The sequence below is a fragment of the Paramormyrops kingsleyae genome, chromosome 16 (assembly GCF_048594095.1).
Source record: "Paramormyrops kingsleyae isolate MSU_618 chromosome 16, PKINGS_0.4, whole genome shotgun sequence".
NCBI lineage: Eukaryota > Metazoa > Chordata > Actinopteri > Osteoglossiformes > Mormyridae > Paramormyrops > Paramormyrops kingsleyae.
Genome location: NC_132812.1, coordinates 2,967,251 through 2,991,817, shown reverse-complemented (window position 1 = coordinate 2,991,817; position 24,567 = coordinate 2,967,251). Strand labels below are relative to the sequence as shown.

The 24,567-nt window shown below is 41.5% G+C and overlaps 4 protein-coding genes across 9 annotated transcripts in view; 1 reads left to right on the top strand and 3 right to left on the bottom strand.

The window, feature by feature from the left end:
• lats2 (large tumor suppressor kinase 2) overlaps window positions 1–302 on the bottom strand; it is a 30,540-nt gene extending 30,238 nt beyond the window's left edge. The window contains exon 1 of the mRNA XM_023799815.2: window positions 129–302. The gene's annotated coding sequence lies outside the window, so the exon portion shown is untranslated. The remainder of the gene's footprint in view (window positions 1–128) is intronic.
• A 1,727-nt stretch (window positions 303–2,029) lies between these two features.
• On the bottom strand, window positions 2,030–6,007 carry LOC111837615 (uncharacterized). The gene is made up of 2 exons (XM_023799821.2): window positions 5,223–6,007; window positions 2,030–4,858 (listed from the first exon to the last, which is right to left on the bottom strand). The coding sequence occupies exons 1-2, from the start codon at window positions 5,398–5,400 to the stop codon at window positions 3,609–3,611; spliced, it is 1,428 nt and encodes a 475-aa protein (XP_023655589.1). The 5' UTR covers window positions 5,401–6,007; the 3' UTR covers window positions 2,030–3,608.
• A 72-nt stretch (window positions 6,008–6,079) lies between these two features.
• Window positions 6,080–9,045, top strand: sap18 (Sin3A-associated protein). The gene is made up of 4 exons (XM_023799823.2): window positions 6,080–6,276; window positions 6,612–6,721; window positions 7,077–7,199; window positions 8,699–9,045. The coding sequence occupies exons 1-4, from the start codon at window positions 6,205–6,207 to the stop codon at window positions 8,853–8,855; spliced, it is 462 nt and encodes a 153-aa protein (XP_023655591.1). The 5' UTR covers window positions 6,080–6,204; the 3' UTR covers window positions 8,856–9,045.
• Window positions 9,046–9,131: 86 nt separating this feature from the next.
• Window positions 9,132–24,240, bottom strand: ska3 (spindle and kinetochore associated complex subunit 3). Of its 6 annotated transcripts, XM_072700862.1 has the most exons (14): window positions 24,133–24,215; window positions 23,860–24,023; window positions 23,522–23,625; window positions 23,382–23,443; window positions 20,446–20,496; window positions 18,915–19,068; window positions 16,757–17,216; window positions 15,863–15,969; window positions 14,644–14,813; window positions 14,167–14,316; window positions 13,868–14,080; window positions 13,626–13,723; window positions 13,135–13,265; window positions 9,132–9,428 (listed from the first exon to the last, which is right to left on the bottom strand). In XM_072700862.1, exons 3-14 carry the CDS (start codon window positions 23,622–23,624, stop codon window positions 9,262–9,264), a joined length of 1,866 nt encoding a protein of 621 aa, XP_072556963.1. In that variant the 5' UTR covers window position 23,625; window positions 23,860–24,023; window positions 24,133–24,215; the 3' UTR covers window positions 9,132–9,261. The 6 variants fall into 6 exon arrangements, with proteins under 6 accessions (XP_072556963.1, XP_072556964.1, XP_072556960.1 ...); XM_072700863.1 differs by having other exon boundaries at window positions 23,382–23,440; window positions 23,860–24,240; XM_072700859.1 differs by having other exon boundaries at window positions 23,945–24,240.
• Window positions 24,241–24,567: the final 327 nt, after the last annotated feature.

The window sequence follows — 24,567 nt, the reverse complement described above, 5'->3', positions numbered from 1 at the left end:
GTTTTAAATACACATCGCTTTGAAGTAACCGAAAATGTTCGCAAAGCATTACCAGTGGTCACCAGAATAAAGTAATGGAAAATAGCAGGAAGGAAACCGAGAAGCGAATTAAACAAAACCACAATTACCTTCCCTCCAGACCCAAAGCTATCCGACTGTGTTGTACGATCAAGGAAAGGCGACAAATCATATGAAGTGCAGGAATTCTAGTTTGTGATGGGACTCCATTTTCTCGCGACTCTGGGCCGATTTAGAATGTTGGACACTTAACTGCATTGTTAACATTCCAGAGGAGTCACGTGGCGACCCGATGCGCGTCAGCGCTGCACATATCGCAGGCGGGGCTTCCTCCTGTACAAATGCTATTTTATACAGCCTGTCCATTCCCAGCCAGAGAAATGCTCCGCGCGAAACAAAACAGCATTTAATCAGATGAAAGTAGACGTTTTATGCAGGCCTGTTTAACTTTTGAAATTGAGTTTAAAAAATAATACACTTTGTGATTATTATATTTCTCAATCGATAGGCCTACATGTCAGGTATTGTTTTCTTTATGAATCATTGCTGTGCGCAATATTCTGGACAGGCTTTTAAATGCACCTATGCTTAGCTGGTGTACAGGACATGTACTTATAGGAACCCTTACTCACCCAACACAATTTCTCGGCAAGTATGAGTATGTACTGAGTGCATGAAATTACCTCACCTGGTGCTCAAACTGTAATTTTAAGTTTGCCACACACCAACTGCAAACACACCCATTAAAGTTTCCTGGGAGAAGCCAACGAATTTTTTTCCTGCAGTTATGTCCCAGTGCTCTGTCTCCTTATTTTCAAGTTTAAATGCTGATTTGTCAGGTAGCCTATATGTCACTTGCAAGCCTTTGCACCTTTGATATTGTATTGTGTCTCATGTCACCTCCTATCACTTTTGGGTCTGGTTCCTCCCAAGGTTTCTTCCTTCTAGGGAGTGAGGCTTGCTCACTGGGGGGTTTTGGGCAGTGATAATTTAAAGCACTTTGAGACAATGTAATATTGGGAAATGTGCTATGCAAATAAAACCGAATTGAAAATTGAATTGGATACGGGAGGGGAATAGTAGACCAGGAGCATTGCTACGATCTTAAGACATCTGGGGCTTAGCCTTAGTTCTCAAAATGAGAGAGTGTTTCTTAAATCATCTGACCTAAGCAAATCGCTCGGGGCTTCATTTGGAGCTTCAGCCCCCAGTGCCCCAGCCCTGTGATGCCTGTCGCCAGCACAACAGACCTCTGCTTTTTAGCACATTTCCTCAAAGAAAATGGTAACTGAATGTCAGCTTTATGAAACTTTTAGAGGTAACTCTGGACCATGAGTCTATTGTCCTTCACAAATATAACTGGTGTGTGTGTATGTGTGCGTGTGTATGTATATATACAGTATACACACACACACACACACACACACTTATATATAGCCTTTTAAGTCATAATACAAAAAAAAAACCTGCCATTTTTTATTTTTCATCAGGCAGCACTATCAACTGCTAGGATGCCTTTTCAGGGTGTTCCTGTTCCTTGTGCCATGTGCTTCCTGTGAGAAGTGCTAGGATAGGGCTCCCCAGTTCCGGTCTTGGAGGGCCAGTTTGCAGATTTCCCTGCTCAAACAAACCTTTTTCAGCTCAACAGCAAATTGCCATGTTCAGTAGGTGTGTTTGAGCAGGGAAATCTGTGAACCATGTTGCAGACTTGCCCTCCAGGACAGGAACTGGGGAACCCTGTTCTAGGGTCTCTGCTACAGGAGCAACTGCTACACTGGTTAAACAGTTGGAAGATGAATAGGAAGATTAGAAAGGATTTAGGACGCCATGCATCAGAGCTAAGGAGCTTATAGAAGATGTGTGTCTTCATTGCTGGCATCCACAAGCACACACAGCATACACTGACCCATGGCACACTGCAATCCCAGGATAAGGTGAGTGTATTCACAGCAGGAACAACCTGCATCCCTCATGACTTCAGTGGCAAGTCACTTACGTTAGGAACAAATACTTCAGAGCAATGTGACACTTGATATTTTGTGGATGAAAATATGCATTTGCCATAAGAACATCTTTCCCGAGCTCACTGCTTAACAAGCCTTTCTCATGAGCTCTTAAAAAATAATTACAAATAAATATTTCAATACAGACAACGTTCAACATAACAGACTGTCCCCTTTAAGTGAGAGGTGCTCTCATCAGTTTGCATTCTCTCTACAGATAAAGGAAAACAGAGACAAAGAGAAATCCACAGCTTATTTTCATACAGTCGTGATATTTAAATTAAGGTTTCATAAGTGATATCAGTACCTGCGGATACATCACCTAAAATATCCAGTTTCCCAGCTACTTCATGATGAAGAAATAAGACTTTATAACAATAATTGGTCACATTGAGTGTAATGGGGATGCATCCAGTGAGCACATAATGAAAATGTTTTACATTGTTTCATATTAGCACGGCATGATGCTGAAATTAGCACAATGATATGTGATGGATCTCGCAGTTCGGCTGACCAGCACCTTGACAAACAATAAACAACATGACAGTGAATAAAAAGAAAAAATAGATATATAAGCACAGTCAGTGTGGTGTGCAATTTAACCCACCTATCCATCATTGCCCACACCATAATCAACAGCACACCTGTACTGACCTACAGCAATGCATCTCAGCTCTGATCCCGGGAAACCATGAGTTATCCTCCCCAATGAAACTGGTAGTTAATGAGGCTTGACTGTGAAGTTCCAAAAGAAGGAACATCCAGATCTATCCAATAGTAATCAAGTTCAAAAGTCACATGTCCTAAACTAGCTTGATTTACTTGTACACTTCAAACAGAAATATAAATATTCAACTTAAGATCATTTTTTGAGACCAAAGCCACTGAGTAAATAATTATTTGTCAAAAATGTATTTGTCTTCTGTTGTGTTTGATTGCTGTAATAGCTGAAGCAGGTGAATTAATTAATTAATATATATAAACGTCCATTTATGTTCAGTTACAATGATAACTCATTTGTGTCCAAGAAAATAAAAGCAGACAGTGTTTCTCCAGGAGCAGGGCTGAAATACACTTCTATAATATGCAACTGTCGACTGTCATTGACTGGCAACTGGATCTCAAAATGACTCACTTTAAGGCACAAGCTCCAGAGAAACAGTGCTAGCGTCCACAGAGGGACTAGGTATGCCTTGCTTGGCAAATTAAAGCAGTAACACATCTGGAGGTCATCCCCCCCACAACCTCGGCTCATATCATTGTCCTCCCCATATGTGACTGGAAGAATGACCACTCTGTTTTTCTGTTTCAAAGTTTTTAAGTATCTCACAAAGAAAATCCCCCCACTAACCAAGGCTTATATCTGCTACCCTTGTAACTGGACCACAGATACCTCCATAGCCCCAGTTTCACTACCACAGCAAGACTTTTTAAATATCCCTGGAAGAGCAAAGGGAGTTGACGTTCATACGAAGGCTGCAGGTGTGTGTACAGCTTTCAAGAAATACCACGGTTCACTGCAGTGGTTAAGGATCTAGGATCAATTAAGTCAAAGGGGATTTGGCTTAAAAACAATAGTGATAAAAGTCATTCTAGAGGTGTGGCTGATATGCACAGGTTGTTCAAGGCACACGCCACGCGGACAATCCTGTCGAAGGTGTTCATATCAAAGGTGTTTTCCACCAGGCCATTAAGCATGGCATACCTCCGCTTGACCATGGCGATCACCCGCTCCACGTGTCTCCTCAGCACCGCTCTCTCCTCCCCCTCTCCCCCCACATCCCCCCTGGAGTTTGCAATCCTGATCTGGGCCCCCCGGGCAGCAACCGCCTCGTCGGCGTCCAGATTACGGCCAGCCAGCACAACATCCCCTGGGAGCAACTTGGCTAGGAAGCCACAGTTCTCCACCAGCTCCCTGTCGCTGACGTGACCCGGAGAGCCCCTGGACACAAAGGTAACAACACCCTGCGGGGCCACACCAATAAGGTACTTCAAGGCCCCACCAATCACACCAGATTCACTGGAACCTTCCAAGGCTACCGTGAAGCAGTCCACGATGGCAACGCAGTCCGGACAGGCAGATTGGATCGCTGTTGGAAGGTTTCGCCGCAACTCCTCCCGGGACGGCCAGAACACGGCAGTAGGCACCAGCGTTGAAGACATGGCATCCACGACGCTGCGGACCGTCTGAGCCACAATTCCGACCTGTACACCAAACCTGTAGGCCAAGTCCTGGTTCCTAAGGTCCAGTCGCAGGCGCATGAGGGTGATGAGCAGCTGCTGGAAGCGGGACAGTTTGACGGTCTTGTCGGCCCGCATCCGTGGCGACAGCAGCCATAGGATTGTCTCGAGCACAAAGTAGCTGGGCAGCCCCGTATAGAAACGCACCTTCACTGGGTCATTCCTGAGCGAGGCCTCTGTGAGAGATGCCCGTTCCGCCAGCTCTCGTAGTGCCCGGTTCTCCCGACGGAGACGCTCTACCTCCTCCTCATAGTCTATAGCGTCATTGACGGAAGACATTTCGTCCCCGTCACTACTGGGCGGACTCTCAGCTGGGGTCACAATGTCTCTCGACCGCATGGGGACATTGATGGCACTGCCGCTGCTTGCAGATGCGACGCTCTCCGCACCGTCATGCTCTAGGTAATGCCCTGGCTGGGAACCCATCTCCAGAGCCTGCCCTTGCAGAAAGAGCAGGGCGTTGGCCGCCTCCACCTGAGCCTGCTGCTTGTCAGAAAAATCAAAGGCCCCTGTCTGGTCTGGCGTTCCAGTCATCGAAGATGTCCTGAACACAGATGGAACATAGTCTGGGGACCGAGGGTTCTTCACCTGCTTACCTTTAGAGAAAATATTAACAACAAACCTCAAAAAATATTTTGGGATAGCAACAGTAGCCAGAAACATTTCAACCGAAACTATTGGATCAGCTCAATACATTAATATTTCAATGTTGTTTTTAATCACTGTTTTTACTTTAGACTTATGTTTTGCGGAAAACATGCAATTAAGACCAATGAGAAACTACTAAAGAAAAATAAAACCATGACGTTTTATTTAATTCAGTCATATTCACATTGTTACAACACCACAAAAAACGCGCAGAACTTTTACACGTAACTTTTCCGATCCTATTGATAACGAAGGAGGATGAGAGTTAATCGTGACCCCGCAGTCACATGTCCAGACGATCCAGACTCCCACCTGAGATGAAGTGAGTACTGCACAGTCTGCTGCCCTCGTTCGGCTGCCACCCTTCGCGGTTCACCGCAGCGATCCAGCGCTGCTTTCTCTCTGGATCGCGGGGGAATCGGTAGAAAGACAGCGTGGTGCCGGGAGTCCTTCTGTTCCGGCAGCCTACCACCACGCACGTGTGGACCATCTTGTTATCGATCGCGAAACGGGCGGACCTCCAGTTCTGCTCCAGACTCTCAACACATTGCCTGACTCCCAAAATGGCGTCCCGAGCGCTGTGAAGTACGAGGGTTTTGTGTCGTCATTTGGCGGGGAGGCGCTCTTCTCCCGGGGCGTCACGTTTTTGTGATTCGCAAGCAAGTGGGCGACCCTCCGTTCTTGTTATATGGCAAAAACTAAATATTGGTTTGTTCTCCACTGAGCAATCGTAACCCACCGAGAACCGATGATAATACCTCAACTCACCCAACTGGATCTCTAACTCAATAAGTCGTTTCCATTCTCAAGAGCGATTGCCCCTGTACTGTTGCACTAAACATCTAACAGTATAAACGTAAAATGTGGCAAATGATCTGGAAAAAAACGTCATCTAAGTAGACTGCACGTTAACGAGACCATGTACATATATTCCGAATACTGAATTTGAAGAAAGAATTTTGTAACTTTTATTTAAATATTTCTTTCAGTACAGTATGTCGTTGACACTCCAGAAGATAATGAATTGATGTGTTCAAAATGTCGATTCTGTATTTTATTTAATTTGCTTGTAGATACTATTTCGATATGATTACCAGCGATACTGGGTTGCAAACTTTGTTTGACGTAACCTTCACCCCCAGCGGGGAGGGTTGTGCTTAAAGCGGAAAAGGGTCCGCCTTAGGTCAGGCGCTAATGAACGCCGTGAACCGGAAGTAGTAACGGTCGTGTCGGTGTTTGGCGTGGGGTGGTAGCTAGTGGAATAGTGGAACTCGCTTTTTGAAAAGCACAGAAAATGGCTGTTGAATCAAGAGTAACACAAGAAGAAATTAAAAAGGAGCCCGAGAAGCCCGTTGACAGAGAAAAGGTTAGTTTTGATTATAATTTGTACATGCGCTGAGTGATTTACATTTTGTTGACCAATGGCTAGTATTTCGTTTTAGCTTGTAGGTAACTTAATGTGCTGTGTTGGTTTTTCCATTTCTGGGTTATCTAATTATCATTGCATGTACATCGGGCGACTAATATGACAAAAAAGAATTCGGTACGCTTATTTCTGTGTGTTATCTTGTTTTTATTACAATTTACAAATTTGGGTTCCAGTCCAAGCGTTGCTTAAACCTATAGTCAACTTTAATCAACGACCTGTATCATTGTGGTCAGCATATAAGTTCACAAACGCAAGCTTTTTCTTGTTTGCAGACTTGTCCTCTGCTTCTGCGGGTTTTCACCACGAACAACGGCAGGCATCACAGGATGGACGAGTTTGCTCGGGGTAACGTCCCCTCTAGCGAGCTGCAAATATACACCTGGTATGTTTGTGCGTCTACTTCGCTGTTTCCAAGAAATAAACACATCTCCCCTGGCCACGACTAACCCCGTCGTGAGCGAAAGGAATACATTTTAGTTCCTTTTGTACATCGTACTGGAGCAGTTCAAACGACGTACGTTTAACAGGTGCAATATAATTTTCCCTCTTTGCCTGGGAACTTCTTGAACCTTTAAGTCTGGGTTTAACGTCTAGTTTTCAAGATTCATAATTTTGTAATGTGTGTAATTTGAGTGGTTCCCGAGTCCGGAATGAAATGGGCACGTTTCTTTCAGCGGCTGGGCATGTACAGAAGATATTGTAACAAATGGTGTCTGGATGTTTCTGCCTTGTAACAGGATGGATGCTACTCTGAAGGAGCTGACCAGTCTGGTAAAAGAGGTTTATCCTGAGGCTCGAAAAAAAGGCACACATTTTGGCTTTGCCATAGTCTACCCAGACCCCAAAAGGCAGGGGTATAGGTAAGGATAAGTTAATGTAGTCCCAATTATAATGAACAACGTTTACCAAGTACATGACTGCTCTTTTTGTTTAGTTAACTACGAAGATGTGGGCTGTAATGAAATATCTAGTGTAGTTCCAGCTAACACCAATTTTACATCCCCTGGATAACTGCAATCTAGAAATGTCGAAATAGTTTGTAGTTTAAAAGAATGAAGATAGTTGTGAGTGTGATTTTGAAATGTGAGGCCTTGGTTTGGTGGGAACAGTAGGAGGTGGTGCCTGATATCATTGCATCACTGATGTCTGGGTGTTAGAGGTTGGGGAATCTTTGGGATTAAGTGGTGGTTGCACGACCATCACCAGTTTGTGTTAAATGGATGCTTACTTACGCCCATAATTTGGTAAACAGGTTAGTGTTGGGCCAAAAATATCAAGACTTAGTAATCTATATAAATTCAGCATATCCTTATGTTTACATGTGACATACTGTTCTGGTAAATCATGGAGGTGATTTAAAAAAAAAGACACCAGTGGTGTGGTGATACTTTTTGCAGTTTAAAGTCCGACATTTATTAAACTTAAGGATACACCTAATTTATACAGATGACCAGCTTTTGGTTCCCACTATGCCTCTTGCTAACGTTTTAAGGGTATTGCTAATCTGCTTGCTGTAGGCATAGGTAAACTCCCGAAAAGCCGGCATTCGGACAAATGTTAAAGCCAGTCATCTGAAGCCCTGGTGATTATTGCGCATGCGCCATATAATAGTTATGTGATACTGTGCAGCCCGAAATGTAGGTATATTGCTTTAAGCCATTTTGATGGTGTTGTTTGACGTTATTGTAGCCACACTTCAGAATATCCTACCAAGGTTAAGGTCAACCAGAAACATTAATAGTTTGACAGATTGTATCTCTAGAGACCAGGCAGTAGTGTAGAAAGTGGAGTTGAATGAGTAGCCTTGTGACACACTGGCAGTTAGACACCTAGCTAAATGACAAATTTGATTAAACTTAAGGAATATGTCAATTGGGACAGTTTGGTTTTGAGATTTTTGGGCAAATTTGTGTTTTCATGGAATCCCACAGATGTGCAGTTGTAATGAGGGCTCTTGGTATCTATTGTTCATACACCCATTGGTCTTGTGTGTAAACCAGAGCCTGCAGATCTGTAACTAATGGTCTTATTTTTCTTCCATGGTACAAAATATTGAGTAGTTTCAATTCAGAGGGAACAATTCAAGTTTTGGTGGTGTTTGCATGGTAGATGGCAATTGGTTCCATTTTCAATCCATTTAAAGGCCCTTCCAGACAGAAGATGTAGTTGAGCGAGTGCCACCTTATTGTTTTAACTCTGATTCCAGTGAGTACTCCTGAGCTATCTGTACCATTTCCTTATGTGAAAACTGTTGAATTTCTATAGAAGTGTGGCAGGCACACCTTTAGTAGATTGTGTATATGTCTGTGGTATTTAAATCTGTATGGCATCAGTTTTAATCTTGTTTCTACCTTTGCAGAGTGAAGGACATTGGCAATACTGTGTCGGGTCGGAAAGGTGCTGATGATTCCATGACTCTACAGTCGCAACGTTTCCAGATTGGTGACTACCTGGATATTGCCATCACGCCTCCTAACAGAGCCCCACCCCTTCCTAGTCGCATGAGGCCCTACTGACACCCCCTTCAGTTTTGTATTGCATAGGTTGTACAGGTGTTGTCATGGAGTTGTCTCCCTCTGACTTGTTCGATATGCTTACATCTGAAACTTCCTGTGTTATATTCCAACCCTTTTGACTTGTTGCCATTATAAAGCAATGGCCAGAGAACTTGTTACAATGTGATTTTTCAATAAAATTTTAAATGTATTAATCTGGAATGGATTTCATACATCCTGTGACCTTGTGAATTAGGGCAAATTTTAGCACGTTTCAATCATCCAATTGAAGCAAACTTACAATGCAAAGCTTTATTCACAGATTACATGGAGGCACACTCACTGTTGGCTAGTGCAGAGCTAGTATAATTACATCTTTACATGGGGGCTACACTATCATGGAAGTAGAGCTGCTTCAGCATGAGCATCAGATTCGGCTGCATACTCTAAACACAGAGCTGGACCCCTCACCCAGCACACACTCCAGCCTCTTGAGTTCAGTGAGGCAGAGGAAATACACGTGGGCCTTCAGACCTGCACCTGTGATGCTCGTCAGCTCATCTAGCAGGAAGAGTCCAGGCTCTGTACTGCCCCCTGTGTTATGTTAGAGGAAAAAGTCCAACATTAGTCATTTTACTTCCAGGAAGGACCATCTCACAGCTGATTTAGTGTATATCTGACAATTCAAAACAAAAAAACCAAACATGCTTTGCCATGGGCACATTGGAATGATTCACTTTGCCAACCCAGTCTTGGCCTCCATAGCTTGAGGTTTAAGGGCCTTGCTCAAGGGTCCATGGACTTATGACTCTTCTGCCGATTCAGTAAATGTAGCCAATATAGATATCTGCATAAACAATCCAGTCCACAGTCCTCATTAAAATAAAGCTCTGGAAACGTGTGTGATCAAGGCAAACGAGAAGTCTCCAGCACCGCACTTGGACAATATTATGCAGTCAGCACAATATTTTTACTTTGACATGATAATCAGCAATTGAAATTCAGTTGTGCATAGATGTTTGTCAGCACTGCAAAAAAATCCAGCTATAAAGTCAAGAAATGTAGCCTATATTTAGACCTTTGACAGTAAGACAGGTGAGTGACCTGGTTGGGAAAAAGGCAACTGCAGTGATTTGGTTTCAAGCAAAGTCTCTTGCCACATCTACTGAAAAGACATTAAAAAAAGAGAGCACCACTACAACCCAGCACTCATTTTAGAGTTCATTACCTTGCTGAATATGCAAAGATAAGCAAGGCTATTTCACGTCAGGTTTAGCACCAGATGTCAAAGTACACTCCGGGCAGAAACAGCTACCAGGAACTGGAACTGTGTAAAGGAAACAGTTCAACTCCATCATGCAGCTGTGCAGATTTTTTATTTTTTTTGCATCTTTGAATGCAAACAATAATACTGTGTTCAAAAACGGCCAAATCAGTGATCTCACTCCACTCTATTAGTAACTTAGATCCAAATGTAAATGCTACAGCTCTCTTAACAGGCAGTTGTACAAACTGGATGTCAAATCAAGCTTAAACGAAGTGGGTCATTCTCCATTCGAAGCAGGAAACCATGTCATAGAAATTACAGGGCTTTAAACATGCTTAAAATATTAGTCACAGCTCCAAGAATCACCATGTACATTCACATAGTTGATGTATGATTAAATAGGACATTTCCCTCGTGATTTGTTTGATGTTTCTATGTTTCCTGCTCCAAACTTGTAAAATTGCTTATCACACAACCAAATTACACCATCTGAGAAGTCATTTTTAAGATGAAACAATATTTCTAAAAGGTGTAATTTGAATAAAATTATTTAAAAGAGTTCTATTTTACTGCGTACATCACTAACATTGTACTACATTCAAAAATATATAATTCATTAAAAAAAACATTTGTCAACGATTTTGGTCACTGCTGCTACTGGGACACATTACATTACACAATTACATACTAATTATTGCTCTATTACACTGCTTCATTGGGTCAAGAGTCATCATAGAGGAAACATCTCAAGGAATGAGAAGCAGAGTCTACTTGATCTTTTTATAAAAACAATATATTATTGATCATTTTGTTTCATGGGCAACATGCAAGTTTTGCACATCACTGGTGTTATACGCGTAAGGTAATTGAATTTTGTAAGAGTAAATTGTCCTGGGTAATTGAATTTGTGTAAAAAAAAAAATCCATATATGACTGATTTTAATTAGTTGTACAAGGTCACCTTACCCTCCCCCCAAAGGGGCAGCAATTAAGAAAATAAAATCATCCATTTTACTCAGAATGTCACTGGTGTTACACCATATCTGTGACACCAGCTTAATGATCTGAACAATTAAAAAGCTAAATATAGCAAGCAGCAAAAATGGGGCCAAGCATACAACCAAGGCATGGGTGGCATGGAAAGAATTAAAAAAAGACTGGCAGAGACCAATCTTAACAATCCCCAGACATTTGCCTGTGGGAAATCGTTACATTTTCAATAAAATCCAATATGGTGTCCGCATCAATTAGACAAACATAAATTTGGTAGTGGAGAGGACTGGGGATGTACCATGGTGTTAGAAGACAGAAGAATTGTTTTTCTATGTGAAATCCTTCCACAATTATCAGCCAAAACACATTTTTGCTTATTTCAGTGCCGCCTAGTGGTGGAATGGCGCCATTTTTGGTGAATGCCTTTGGAATTGGGTCACAAGTCTAAATTCTAAATTTGGTTTTGACAACTCACAGCATTTCGGAGATATGGCCTCACTTACTATTTGGTTTAGCATAATGCTTTGAACAAGTTTTGGTTGGGACTGACTGTAGATGATGCACATCAATGACTTAGGATGAGTTCACAAAAGTAGTTTTGCAGAAAATTCAATGTGGCAAAAAACCCCATACGGTTGAAATTAACAACAATGGGTGCATTTGAATTGGGAGGACCCAAGACTTCAGGGGAATTAAAGATCACAATTCTAGGCCAAAGGGTTTAAAAGTTATATGCAAAAACGTATCTTGACATTTGGCCTGATGGTGGCACTAGAGGGATAGACCCCACATTTGGTGAGGGCATACTGTGGCTTAGTCCCTACCAATATGCCAAATTTCAAAGGTGAAGATTGGATCAATTTTGTGTCATGTGGAAAATACTGGAATTTTGACTAAAATCCAATATGGTGGCCGCATGAATTCTGGGGACATTAACCTTCCCAGGTGTCAACCTGGGGCCATCCCACAGAATTAGAAAATACAAGACTTATTTTTCTCCAACAAACAGATCAACAGTTATTAGTCAAAATGTATTTTTGCCAATGGTAGCGCCCCCTAGTGGTGCAATGGCACCATGTTTGTTGGTTGACCTCAGAATTGGATCCCATGTCTATATCCCAAATTTGGTTTTGATACATGATATCGTTGCTGAGATATGGCCTCATTTCCTGTTTGGTGACTTCGTCCTCAAATTCATTGGACAACAGGGGCCACACCATTTAACTTAGCATAATTCTTTGAATTGCTTGTTCCTTCACTGGTATTAATTATGAAAGCGTTCAGTTACGACAAATTTTGCAAGCTCTTAATTTTGCAAGTATGATAATAGAATATGTTAAACAGATTTAAGGTGGATTAATGAAACTGATTTTTTTTTATTTTTGACTCAAAAAAATCACAATGTACTTTGTCCTGTGTTTCTGGAGGGTCGCTAAGGAAAATGAACATGATTAAAAATCAGGTATGAATAACTTCACAATTGAGCCTCTCCATCCACCTGATAAAGCAGGTCTGTTGACAGGCTTTTTTGATTGGAAGGCAGCTGCAAACCAGCTGAATGACATCCTTTTTTATCCTCATTGGATAACCGGAAATGCAAATTATAAATCAAAACCTCACTTGCACACAGAAGGGGCAATAATAGACAAAGTGGGAAAAGATGTAGTGCTAAGAACAGATCCTGATTTGACAATAAGTCTGATGTAGATTAATGAATCTGGAGAGGCACACAGTACAAGTTAGCATCTAGTGCTGAATGTGATGCTCCAAAATATAATTATGATCCAATAAATTAACAAATCAGAAGGATTTGACAAAAATGATTAATACAAGCTAAAATGTAAACTTCCTAAAAATTGGAGGTACATATATGAATTAAAGCAAATTAATTCACCATCTTCATAAACCCTATTATAGCATGCAGATGCCATGCAATGCTGATTAATAAATCAAATGCAAAGTGTATCCTCCAGGACAGGGGTGGGTAAACCCTGCTGGAAAACCCAAACAATGTGACATGGGTGTCCACAGCTCACTCACCCCACTGACGGCCCTCTAGAGCAGTGTTAATCTTCCCAATGGCCTGGTTGAGGCTTGACAGGGGCATCTGTCTCAGGTATCCTGGAAGCCCCCAGAATTCCTCTTCCAACACCAGGTTGAGAGCCTGCACTCTAAAGGGGGGGGGGGGGGGTTCAGTAAGATTCAACACAGCCTCCTCTGCAGAGTAAGTTGTCACCAGCCATGGAAATATACACCTGTACCTTGTATTGTATTCATTTTCTGTCATATCAGTACCTTCACACTGAGATAATTACTCAGTCAATTCTAAGAATCCTGGCCAATTGTATCATGAATTATTGTTATTAATTAATTTGTCTGTGGCAGCAAGCCTAACAGAAGCTTGCTGTACCGGCCAGTAACCTTGGCTACACACATCACAGGCAGAGCACAGCTTTGACAGTTAAAAGTCTTGAGCTGTAATCACCATGCCAGCTTGGCCTGCTAATTATGAGTGAAACACTGCTTCTCACCGGTTCTCTTTTCTGCTTGGTGTGGCTGACTGTAGGGCTGTGGTTTTGGGAGTGGCTGTAATTGCACTAGCGGACGTGATGTTATCCTGAGATATGAGCTGGAATGGCAACAGAGCAAAGTGATGAGACAAAAAAAAATTAGAATGTAGAATAGTTGATGAAATTGAACCTTAATACTGATACCACAATATGGACAGACATAGGGACTGGATACACATCATCCACTGTGGCAGCCACTCAACTTTAAAGATGTCCTGTGTAAAGGAGCTGATGTCCGGCATATCAGGGGTCTTTGGGTGTGGAGCGAGGCTGCTCTGGCCTGGAGGGGATAATAAGGTCCTTTCATGGTCCTGCAGCTCCCGATTAGCCCCCAGGTCAGGCAACAAAGGCTCCTTCAGGCCGAATGAGCCCCCAGATGCCTTGTTGGTCACAAGTGGTGAAGCCCCATCAGCATTCTGGGCAAACCACAGAAACAACATTCAGTGGCATTCAGAGAAAAAGCAAGCACTGCATCTGATATAAAAATCCAAACATCACTCACACGAGGGCAAGAGCTTAGAAACAACTCTAGGGTTGGCATTTCAAGTGTGTTCTCATCCTTTGGTGTGGCTCTGACTGGCATGCGGGGGATGTCAGGCTGATAAACAAAACTTCTACTGGAGAATACTTTGCTGGGACGGGCCTCTTCATCCTGAGTAGAAAGTGCATTCTCAGTCTTCCTCTTAGCTGGCCTGACAGTCTCCAAATACAATTAATCAGGCCTCAAAAGTGTCACAAAGACCATGTTGCTGCTGCTCACAATCACAGACAACCCAGAACTACTACACATTGTGTTAGAAATGTGGACTGTCTAGCAGGGAGCTGGGAGGGAGCAAAAACATGTACTGTCTGGCAGTCCCCAAGAAATGGGTTGAGAAATATTGCTTTAGATACATTTACATTAACTGAGCTGATTCACAGTAACACAAATACAAGTCAAATACAAATATACATATGAGAAGTCATCTGTGCCTCTCACTCTGACAAGCTTCTTCACATAGGGGGTCTCAAATGCAGGGGGTTCTGGTGTCAGATGCAGATCTGGCAGCTGGGTGGTGTCCGAATCCAATAGAGAAGCAGCATGGGACTTCGTTTTTGTGATCTTTAACCCGGGAGTACAGAGAGCTGGAGGCTGAGGGGAAGCCACATCTGTTAAATGTTGAAAAGAAAAATATACAAGAATAATCATTATTTAAAAAAATGAAATAGGGATTATCATTATGAATAAGTTCTTCCATTAACACCTCTAGGACTATGAAGCAAACAACAAATATAGCAGCTGACACCTCCCATCCTGAGTATGAGCATTCATCTCCTGTAAGAGGATGAGGTCCATCAAGACCAAAACCATGCATCTAAAGAACAGGTGGTACCTCTTTAATAAGGCTCCCTTTTGCCACTTGTAACTGGTAGTAACTCATTAATAAAAAGAAAACTGTTATAACTTGTTTAAAATTGTCTATTAATAATTTACAAAGTGGTACCACCTAATTAATAACCAGATTAGAAACCATTCATAAACCCTTTATATGGGTAGCCTTATTGTAAAGTGGCACTGAACAGGTTTTTCCCTATGGAAGTAGGCATTACCAACATTGATTATGTCAGTCCCCCTGCCCTAGCCCATTTAAGGAACCTGCTGCTACGGTGCATGGCACTAACTGGTTAGAACAGATGCTTTTAAAGATCCCCATGGGAAAATTCTCTTTACGTCTCCCCCAACTTGCTCTCTGCAGGTGAGAGCAATCGGGTAGCAAAGGGCAGCCAGCCACAGTAGCACCCAGGGAGCTGGGAATTAAGGGCCTTTTTCAAGGACCCACAGATGTGCTGAGGCCAGGCTTGAATCGGTAACCTTCCAATAACAGGCACAGAGGCTTAGCCCACCGAGGCACATGTGGCCCTATCGGCATTAAGCACATTTTACTTATGTAGATAATTTCTTATGTGGACAGTCTTGATTGCTGTTGCTTGTTTTACATGATACCCCAAATTAAATTCCTTGTATTTTAAAGTACTTGGCAATAAATAAATTGTTTTGATAACTTTTATGTATATTTTCAATGAATAAACCTATATACATAGTTACAATGAATAAATCATGTACTACAAAATTAAGGTACACTTAAAAAAGAACTGAAATAAATTTTTGTCAAATGGATGCTGTAGGGTGAGGGTATTTGCAGATCATGATGGGATACCATTGGCCTCCGAGTCACTGGTCACTGAAGCTGGCATGGGTGAGAGAAGGTAATTGTCCAGTTTTGGAGAAGGTACAGGATCCAGATCCACAGATGTCACTGCATCACTGTCAAAACATCAGGAATGTCAGATAAAATTTTGCTTATAGCTACTTCTATCATAGTTAATCTGTTTCCTTTCCTGTCAAACATATACAAGCCACCTTAACATCTTTACCATTTGTTTAATCCTTCAATTTTTTGTTACCTATATAGCTGGATATTTCAGTACTTTGCAAGGTACTTAACCTCAAAAGATGCATGAAACTCTTAGGTTAAAATTGATGTTCATAATCACTGTCCTAATCACTGAGGGATTCTGAAGTACACTATTTATAAAAAAGAAGAACACTGATGGGGAGAGTATAGTGACCATTATCACCCTTTAAGCCATTCTAGGCATCCATCAATTAGATACAAACAGCTTACACAGCAAGACAATTTGCTAGAACACCACATAATACAGGAGATCAGTGTCCCTAAACTGATAGCGCATAACAAACCCTTCTATCAAAAATGATTAGTAGACTTCAGAAGTACTATGAACACAGTTTCAAGATCAGAAATATTACCACAATATCTGTTAAGCTATAAATGATCTTCCATTTAATTAACAGATGCTATATGCAGCTAGAGGATTGGAATTACAGGAAAAATCACTGTCACATACATTGATTACCTATAAATAAAACACTGGTTACAACGACAGCACAAATACACATCTAGATCAGGATCACATCAATAAATTATTCATTGAAAGGAGATCTGTAGTTGCAGTTTCTCTTCTCCTTCCTGCACTAATGATCATGCAATAAAAACCAGGGAAAGCAAGAGGTGCACTGATACAGCATGTACCTGTGGAGTCGGGAGGGTTTCTTCCGCAGCAGATCCATAGTGAAGTCATTATTAAGGCACATGGTGTGCTCTGAGATGCCAAAGTCCTCCAGTCGGGGTGTGAGGGCCTCCTCGTCCATCTTCAGAGCACACTTTGGGGTCTTGGGTACCCTGGGCAGGGAGGAGAGAGCAGGGGGCTCGGCCGTAGGGGGAGCAAATGCCACAGGTGGTGCCGGTTCACCCAGTGGTGCAAGCAGATGAAACCCAGAAAGGCCAAAGTCAGAAAGGCGGGGAGTGCGCATAGGGTCAGCCGTCCGAGGAGGCGGCTTGGCAGGAGTCATGCAAACGGGGGCTGCGTCTGTCTCTCCGTCCACTGCTAAATGTTGCTCTCTCTCTTCCTCCACTTCTTGCTCCTCCTCTTCACTATCTTTGCTCTCTTGAGTCTTCTCGGCCTTTTGATCATCTTTGTGACCTTTCACCTCTACCAGCAGAGGGAGACCAGTAATATTTAAGCAAAATTAAAACATAGAGGGACTCCATGTCACAGAATGGAATTCTACAAGAATTCTGTATGCCAGAAATGCATTTTAGAAGAACTTCCATCATACAAAGTCATGTATCCAAGTGTGTGTATTAGCAAGCACTGGGTATTAAGGTTCTGATAAAATTTCATGGCTGCTCATTCATCTGTGAAACTGACAAATCCTAACTTTGCCCCTTAACAATAAAAGCATTCAGATTCATGTGTGCACCAGAGTTCCAGTAATCCTCCATCTATCATTCAAGTGCAAAATGAAATGTATTCTCCCAAGCCTGCCGGAATATGGCCCTCACAAATCAGAGCTGGTGACCGTGGTTTAAAATGCTAATTTACAATGCTCAGAGCTCAGAGGTTCATGTAGGCCTCAGGATCACAAATGCTGGAAGCTTTTCTGTCTAACTGTCAGGTACCAGAGCATGTGAGCGGAGTGGAGCAAGCGGAATTTGGTCAGAGCGTGGAGCGGTTTTTAAATTAAGACTGGAGCGGTCGCTCTGTCTCGCTCCAATTTCGCTCCGATACCGCTCACACTACGACTCTGAGGTGTGCCCAAATCTACCCAGAAGTCATCTGTACAATTATCAAGACTGTTACACAAATTGGCCGAGATTGAATTTTATATTTTACAAAGGAAACTGATAGATCATACAGGTGCACTATTCTTATCAAACGTATAGATGACAATAATGTAGAGCAAGAATAACAAGGTGGTGAAACTGTTTCAGTGACTAAAGATTCACTTTGGAATCACTTTTCTCAGAAACATGAGAGTGTGCTACGCAAACAGGTGGAAGCCAGAGCAAAATGTGAGCAAGTTTTATATGGTTGCAGCATAGCAAGTATATATATAAAAGTATAAAAGCCTATAAAGTAAAAATTGGTAATCAAATAAATTAGTTTTGTCATTCAAAGTAGGTCTAATAGGATTTTTTAATTTCACGTAACACTGTCAGTGAAGTTTTATTTTATAGAGACGCAGCAGCAGCATCAACAGAAAAAAAATTGAGGAATTTAAGATGTGGATGCTTAGTCTGTATATTTTTTAGGCTATTAAGCCCACTGATTCCTTTATTTTTAAACTTATTTTTGCGTGGAATGGCATTGCCAAACCTGTCCGTTGTTGCCTATATGTTGTTTAAAAATAAATATTTTCTTTTCTGAGTGACAATGTTGCCGTTGCTCATATTTCTTTATGATATAAGGCTTTGGTTTAAGGTGACATTTGTTAGGCATGCAGATTATTTGTCCCTCTTTTAAATTGGAGCGAGCATGGAGCGATTTGACTGGAGCGGGAGGAAATTCTAGTGGAGCGAGGAGCGGTGTTGAGCGGAGCGGCTTAGTGCGAATTAGAGCGGAGGAGCCAACAGCTCCACTCTGCTGACATGCTCTGTCAGGTACATGTTAATCACGGTTTTAGTTCTGCTGATTGTTACAGCATAATGAGATTAAAGTTCTTAAATTCAGTTCTATGCAGTTGCTAGATTATTGAGACCACTGGTGCTTATTATAAGCCTGAGTACACACAGTATGGTTTGCCATTGCTAAGGTGCTTTCTGGAGAGCACGGCTGCAGCACTACCCCATAGCAGGACGCTTCAACAGGAGGTGGCAGTGCAGATGCTCACAATAAAAGGACACCTACCAGAGGGCGCTTTGTACCCATATTTCTCATAGTGCCTCCTCAGCAGCCGGAGGTCCTCCGTGGTTCGCTGCTTCAGAACCATGCACGCCTGCATGAAGGACCGCATCTCGCGGTCCTCCACTCTGCAACATACCAGCTGGTCACGGACCTGGACCTGCAGGAGACATAACAGCATGGTCACCTGCAGGGCTCTATGCTAATGTTCCCCCCCCCCCCCCCAAGTAGTACTTGTGCCCCTAAGTTAAAGAAATTAGGAGCACAGACAAAAATTTGGGAGCACAGTCAGTTCTGTTTTTTAAGCACTCAAACTTAATGCATCATAATAATACAATTTCACATATAAGCTAGTGGAATTAAAAGGTTAAGCATGACAGACAAAACTGACAAGAAACTAGATTGATAATTTTGTATTTCTTTTAATGTTTTATCATATTTCACAATACAACTCATACTGTAATTAAAGTCCAACTGGCTTGGCCAAGCTTTGCACGTATAGTAGGCCTATATGTAACCGGTTTATCTGTGAATTTTCTATTAAACACACTCTAATGCCATGGCCTGATAGCAAATTAAATTCAAAATAAACAGATCTTGTGTATACACATGAAACAAAAATAATCAGGTTACATACATAGATAGTAGCAAATTATAAAGTAAAACATTCACTACTTCAGCATATATAGTCATGGCCAAAAATTCTGTGAATGACAAAACTAATGGTTTTCACAAAGTATACTGCTTCAGTGTTTGTAGATATTTTGTCAGATGTTTCTATGGTATACTGAAGTATAATTACAAGCATTTCATAAGTGTCAAATGCTTTTATTGGCAATTACATTAAGTGTATGCAAAGTTTATCAGAATTTTTTGTTCATCCACCTGTCTCTTGAGGATTGACCACAAGTTCTCATTGGGATTAAAGTCTGGGGAGTTTCCTGGCCATGGACCCAAAATGTCGATGTTTTGTTCCCCGAGGCATTTAGTTATCACTTTTGCCTTATGGCACGGTCCATCATCATGCTGGAAAAGGCATTGTTCATCACCAAACTGTTCTTGGACGGCTAGAAGAAGTTGCTCTCGGAGGATGTTTTGGTACCATTCTTTATTTATGGCTGTGTTCATAGGCAAAATTGTGATTGAGCCCACTCCCTTGGCTAAGAAGCAACCCCACATATGAATGGTCTCAGGATGCTTTACTGTTGGCATGACACGGGACTGATGGTAGCTCTCACCTTTACCTCCGGACAATTTTTTTCCGGATACCCCAAACAACCTCTCTCCTTGAAGTTATTGATAATACAATAAATGGTTGATTTAGGTGCAATCTTACTAGCAGTAATATCCTTGCCTGTGAAACCCTTTTTGTGCAAAGCAATGATGGCTGCACATGTTTCCTTGCAAGTAACCATGGTTAACAGAGGAAGAACAATGATTTCAAGCACCACCCTTCTTTTAAAGCATCCAGTCTGCTATTCTAACTCAATCAGCATGACAAAGTGATCTCCAGCCTTGTCCTCATCAACACACTCACCCATGTTAATGAGAGAATCACTGAAAGCCAGTAGGTTCTTCTGGGGCAGGGCTGAAATGCAGTAGAAATTTTGAGTATAGTATTTTTGGGATGAAATTTTCATGGCAAAGAGGGACTTTGCAATTAATTGCAATTCTTCTGATCACTCTTCATAACATTCTGGAGTATATGCAAATTGCCATCATAAATACTGAAGTAGCAGACTTAGTGAAAATTAATATTTGTGTCATTCTCAAAACTTTTGGCCACGACTGTATATGCCCTGCTGCCTTCATGCAAGGTGCGCGGTAAAAGGCACAACTCCCAGGTAACACTAGAACCGTCAGTTTCCCATACCAATGAATAGCAAACTCATTTAACCTCAAAGCAAGACGAAGTTCAACATGTGCAGCCGTTTTGTGTACTCTAATGTGCCATTTGTGTTAACATAACAGCAGCGAAACCCCAGCAAACACAGAACACTCAGGGAACGTTCCCTAAAGGTTTCCCGAAGGTTCCGACCTTTAGAGAACGTTCTAAAAACTTTCCACAAAATGTGACCTTTTACGATCGCTCCTAGAACATTTTGTGGAACCTTGGGAGAACCTTTAGGGAATGTTTCCTGAAGGTTCTACAAAGGTTATGTTCTTGTATCCTTTTACGGACGTTCTGTGAATCGTTCCCTTGTGGTTATTTTTTATAGAACCATAAAATAACCTTTAGGGCATATGGGTTAAATGCAGAAGACAGATTTTATTGTGCACTGTGTGCTGTGGTGTGTCTATCAACACTTATCTCTAAATTTGAATGCCCATTAAAATTGTCTCCAGTGTGTACTCTATTAAATCCAAAAAACGAAAGCCCATCCGGGTATTCCATCAGTACTTGACATATGAACTTAATCGACTGGTTCCTGATAGGGCGCCAGATTTGAAATAAGAGGATGCGCGCTCGTGGGCGTTACTCATTGTCAGGGAAGCAGCGGCTTAGAGACGGGTGATGTAAATGTATAAAATGTCTAACTATGTATGTCATATTATATGAAATGATTTGAGAAGATTTCATGTAGCATTTTTACCATTACACATATTAATCTGACAGGATTTCTAAGTTTTTTTTTTAACTATTTGATTCACATATTTAACTTCACGTAAGCTAGCTATGCTAACCTGACAGGATATCTGAGAGAATTATATGTAATACCCCGAAACTCTAACTAGAAGCAATGAGCTTCAACATGATGTTTTCTGCACTTACATTTAGTCATACATGACCATTGAAAAATGTATTATCATGTTAATGTTATAATACTGGAAAAAATATTATGACACGCAGGGCTCTCAAGTTTCATTGAATGTTTTGAGTGAGATTACATCTGTTAGGGCCGGGGTACTTGAAATGTTCATTTTGGCTGTGGTGACCCCTCTGCCCCAACCATTTCTTTACAATGTTATTTTATTAACTTATTTTAAATGTTTTTTGGTATGTATCATTATAAATATACAAATGTATAATACATGTTGTATAATAAAAACATATTTGAACAAGCTAAGTGAAATGTTTAATTTCTGTTTCTGATATTTAGTTATGTAGTTCTGATAATTCGTTAAGTTGTTTTACATTTGTATATTTTTGGGATTACTTTGGACTTTTGGTAAATTTGGTAGGCTGGTTTGGTGTTTTACTAATCCTCATCAGGAACTGGGTAGAGAATCACTACAATATTGAATTATTTGAATCCAGGGGCAGTAATTTCATAATGCCAACTTTGGATATTTGAACTCCAAATATCCATCTGTGCTAAGAAATTTGAACTTATAAATGTTACACGGACCGTACTTTGAACAATATGCGGGTGCTGTAGGGTCATTCCAAGTCAAATCATCACACTTTCACTTTCAGGCCACGGATATTAACAAAACTTGGCATGCTGATTTGATCACATGAGTAACTCATGAAACTGAAATTGGGCGTGTCTGGGACCAATATTGAGGGAGATTTAAGTGAACAAATTTTAACTTTTTTTTTTTGGGGGGGGGGGGGTATGACTTTGGTTATATTTACCTTAATGCAAGCTGCACAAAAGTGGTACTTATATTGTTTTAAAGCTATTGTCCAGCTCTATATTGAAAAGGCCCACATGGCTAGTAAATATGGCTAATAAATGCCCTGCATTCATCAGAGGTGAGTGAGGTGTGCAAATCTGTCCCAGTATAAGTGCACACTTAGGGAATCACTCGACTTTGCAAGCATCAGTGGTTATGTCGTGGCTGCATATGATGATAATTGGTGGCTAGGATGTGTTGAAGAAACTATGCCCAGCACTGGAGAAACTGGTGAAACAAAAAAATACATTTTCATGGTTCCCAACTCTCAGGCATCTGGCACAACACTAATGTCATTATAAACATAAAATTAGCAACATCAAAAGCAAATATAATTTTAGGTCACTCGCAGCAGCGTGCCTAACGCTTTTTTCAGGTCCACACACCAATATTTTACTCACATATGCGAGCGAAACTGGCGTACTGTAGAGCCCTGACCTGTCAAGCAAACATGCAGATGTGATGGAGGAGGATAGGCTGCATCAGTACACTTTTAGTAAGGGGGAAAGTCAAGATTAGACTTTGGTAACAGAACTGCACCTGATGGAAAAGATGTGGGTTTAAATTCAACCTGGGAATTCAACCTGGGCAGACAATTATCTGTACCGAAATGCCCACTTTTATAAGGAGTAACAATACAAAACAATATTTACATACGTAAATATCACATCACCCGTCAAGTTCATGACAAGCTCGTCTTGGCAATTCCATTTTTGTTCTGAGCTATAATTAATATTCAGAAGACTTTTTCCCCCAGAGAGTGTGACATTTCATTAAGTTCCTTGTTCAAAAATACGTCCCGCTGCCGGGTTGCACCCTGTAACACACCGATAAAGAATGACTGATACGAACCTTCAGGTCCCTGACTTCGGTGTGCAGTTCGTGCAGAACCTTCACCGTCCCCTCGGTGCCTTCTGTGAAGCAGACTCATTAAAATCCGTTCAGAGTAAGGAAGACTGATCAATAGTAGATCTAGCTATCCAAGTCAGTACCGTGGTGGGGGTTCTTATGAGCTCGATGCAGTTCGGCCGTTTCAGTCTCCAGGAGAAGCGCCAGGTTGCGGAGCTTTCCGAAGACGCCAGCTGAAGTTTCCATCCTATAATAGCATCATTCGTAAACACAACGAAAACAACCAAATAAAGGAATACTGTTACATAACCCAAATTCCGAAAATACTCAGTTAAAACCGGAAACCGGTTTTTAGACAGCTAGCCGATAAACTATATTAAGATTCGTAAGCGACACAACTTGGTCAGCTTTTTATTCGCTGCTATGGAAGACTAAAAAGCATCAAAAGCGCATTGCTCTGAAACATTTACTGGAGAGTTACCTTATATATAATCGATAATCGAATATACACGACTATAAAGCGCAGTCGTTAACTACTCCCAACCCGCAGCTTCCACCAGCGTTACCCTCCGTCGCTTTCGAATTTGGCGCCATTGCCGTGTCCATGGCTCCTCCTTTTCCGTACCCATAGTTTCTCCTCTTCCGCTGTTCGATTCAAACACATCGAGTACTTCGAATAACATTAATTAATATTTTCCAGACATAAACCAGAACGTCTGGATACTGTTACTATCAAGTTACAGCACCATTCTACCTCCAGAACCACCTCAAGGGTAAATTAATTGTGGGAAGTGACTGGCCGATGTAGCTTCAGGGAGTTTTCGAGGCGTTCCGTTCCTCAGAACATGCAAGAGCGTGTTTCAGGGCATCGAATCAACCCTATGGAGACACCTAGTGGGTTTCAGAATGTATAGCAACGCTTTGAACAATCTGAGAATGAAGTTTCTGCGTTTGTACTGAATGAATAATGTTGCTACTATGACAGCGGGGTCTTGTCGTGTTGATTATAATCTAACATAATACTTTAGGTGTTTCTTTTAATTTGCTCATAATTATTTTCAGTTATTATGTATTTACAATAAAATACTGTGATGGACCTGGGACAAACTCATTAATAATTGTTCAGTTGTTGCCAGGGTGCTGCAATGGGTTATATTAAATGAAAATGCAGTGACTTCAATCAATGTCC

Excerpts from the sequence above, each read along its gene's own strand:
- LOC111837615 (XM_023799821.2), bottom strand. The coding sequence starts at position 5,400 with ATGGTCCACACGTGCGTGGTGGTAGGCTGCCGGAACAGAAGGACTCCC. Across the intron at positions 4,859-5,222 it reads CAGTACTCACTTCATCTCAG|GTAAGCAGGTGAAGAACCCT; the intron begins GTGGGAGTCTGG and ends TTTTCTCTAAAG.
- sap18 (XM_023799823.2), top strand. The coding sequence starts at position 6,205 with ATGGCTGTTGAATCAAGAGTAACACAAGAAGAAATTAAAAAGGAGCCC. Across the intron at positions 6,277-6,611 it reads AGCCCGTTGACAGAGAAAAG|ACTTGTCCTCTGCTTCTGCG; the intron begins GTTAGTTTTGAT and ends TCTTGTTTGCAG. Across the intron at positions 7,200-8,698 it reads CCCAAAAGGCAGGGGTATAG|AGTGAAGGACATTGGCAATA; the intron begins GTAAGGATAAGT and ends CTACCTTTGCAG.
- ska3 (XM_072700859.1), bottom strand. The coding sequence starts at position 24,042 with ATGTGTTTGAATCGAACAGCGGAAGAGGAGAAACTATGGGTACGGAAA. Across the intron at positions 19,069-20,445 it reads TGATTCTCTCATTAACATGG|GTCCAGGTCCGTGACCAGCT; the intron begins GTGAGTGTGTTG and ends TGTCTCCTGCAG. Across the intron at positions 14,081-14,166 it reads TTCTAAGCTCTTGCCCTCGT|AATGCTGATGGGGCTTCACC; the intron begins GTGAGTGATGTT and ends TGGTTTGCCCAG.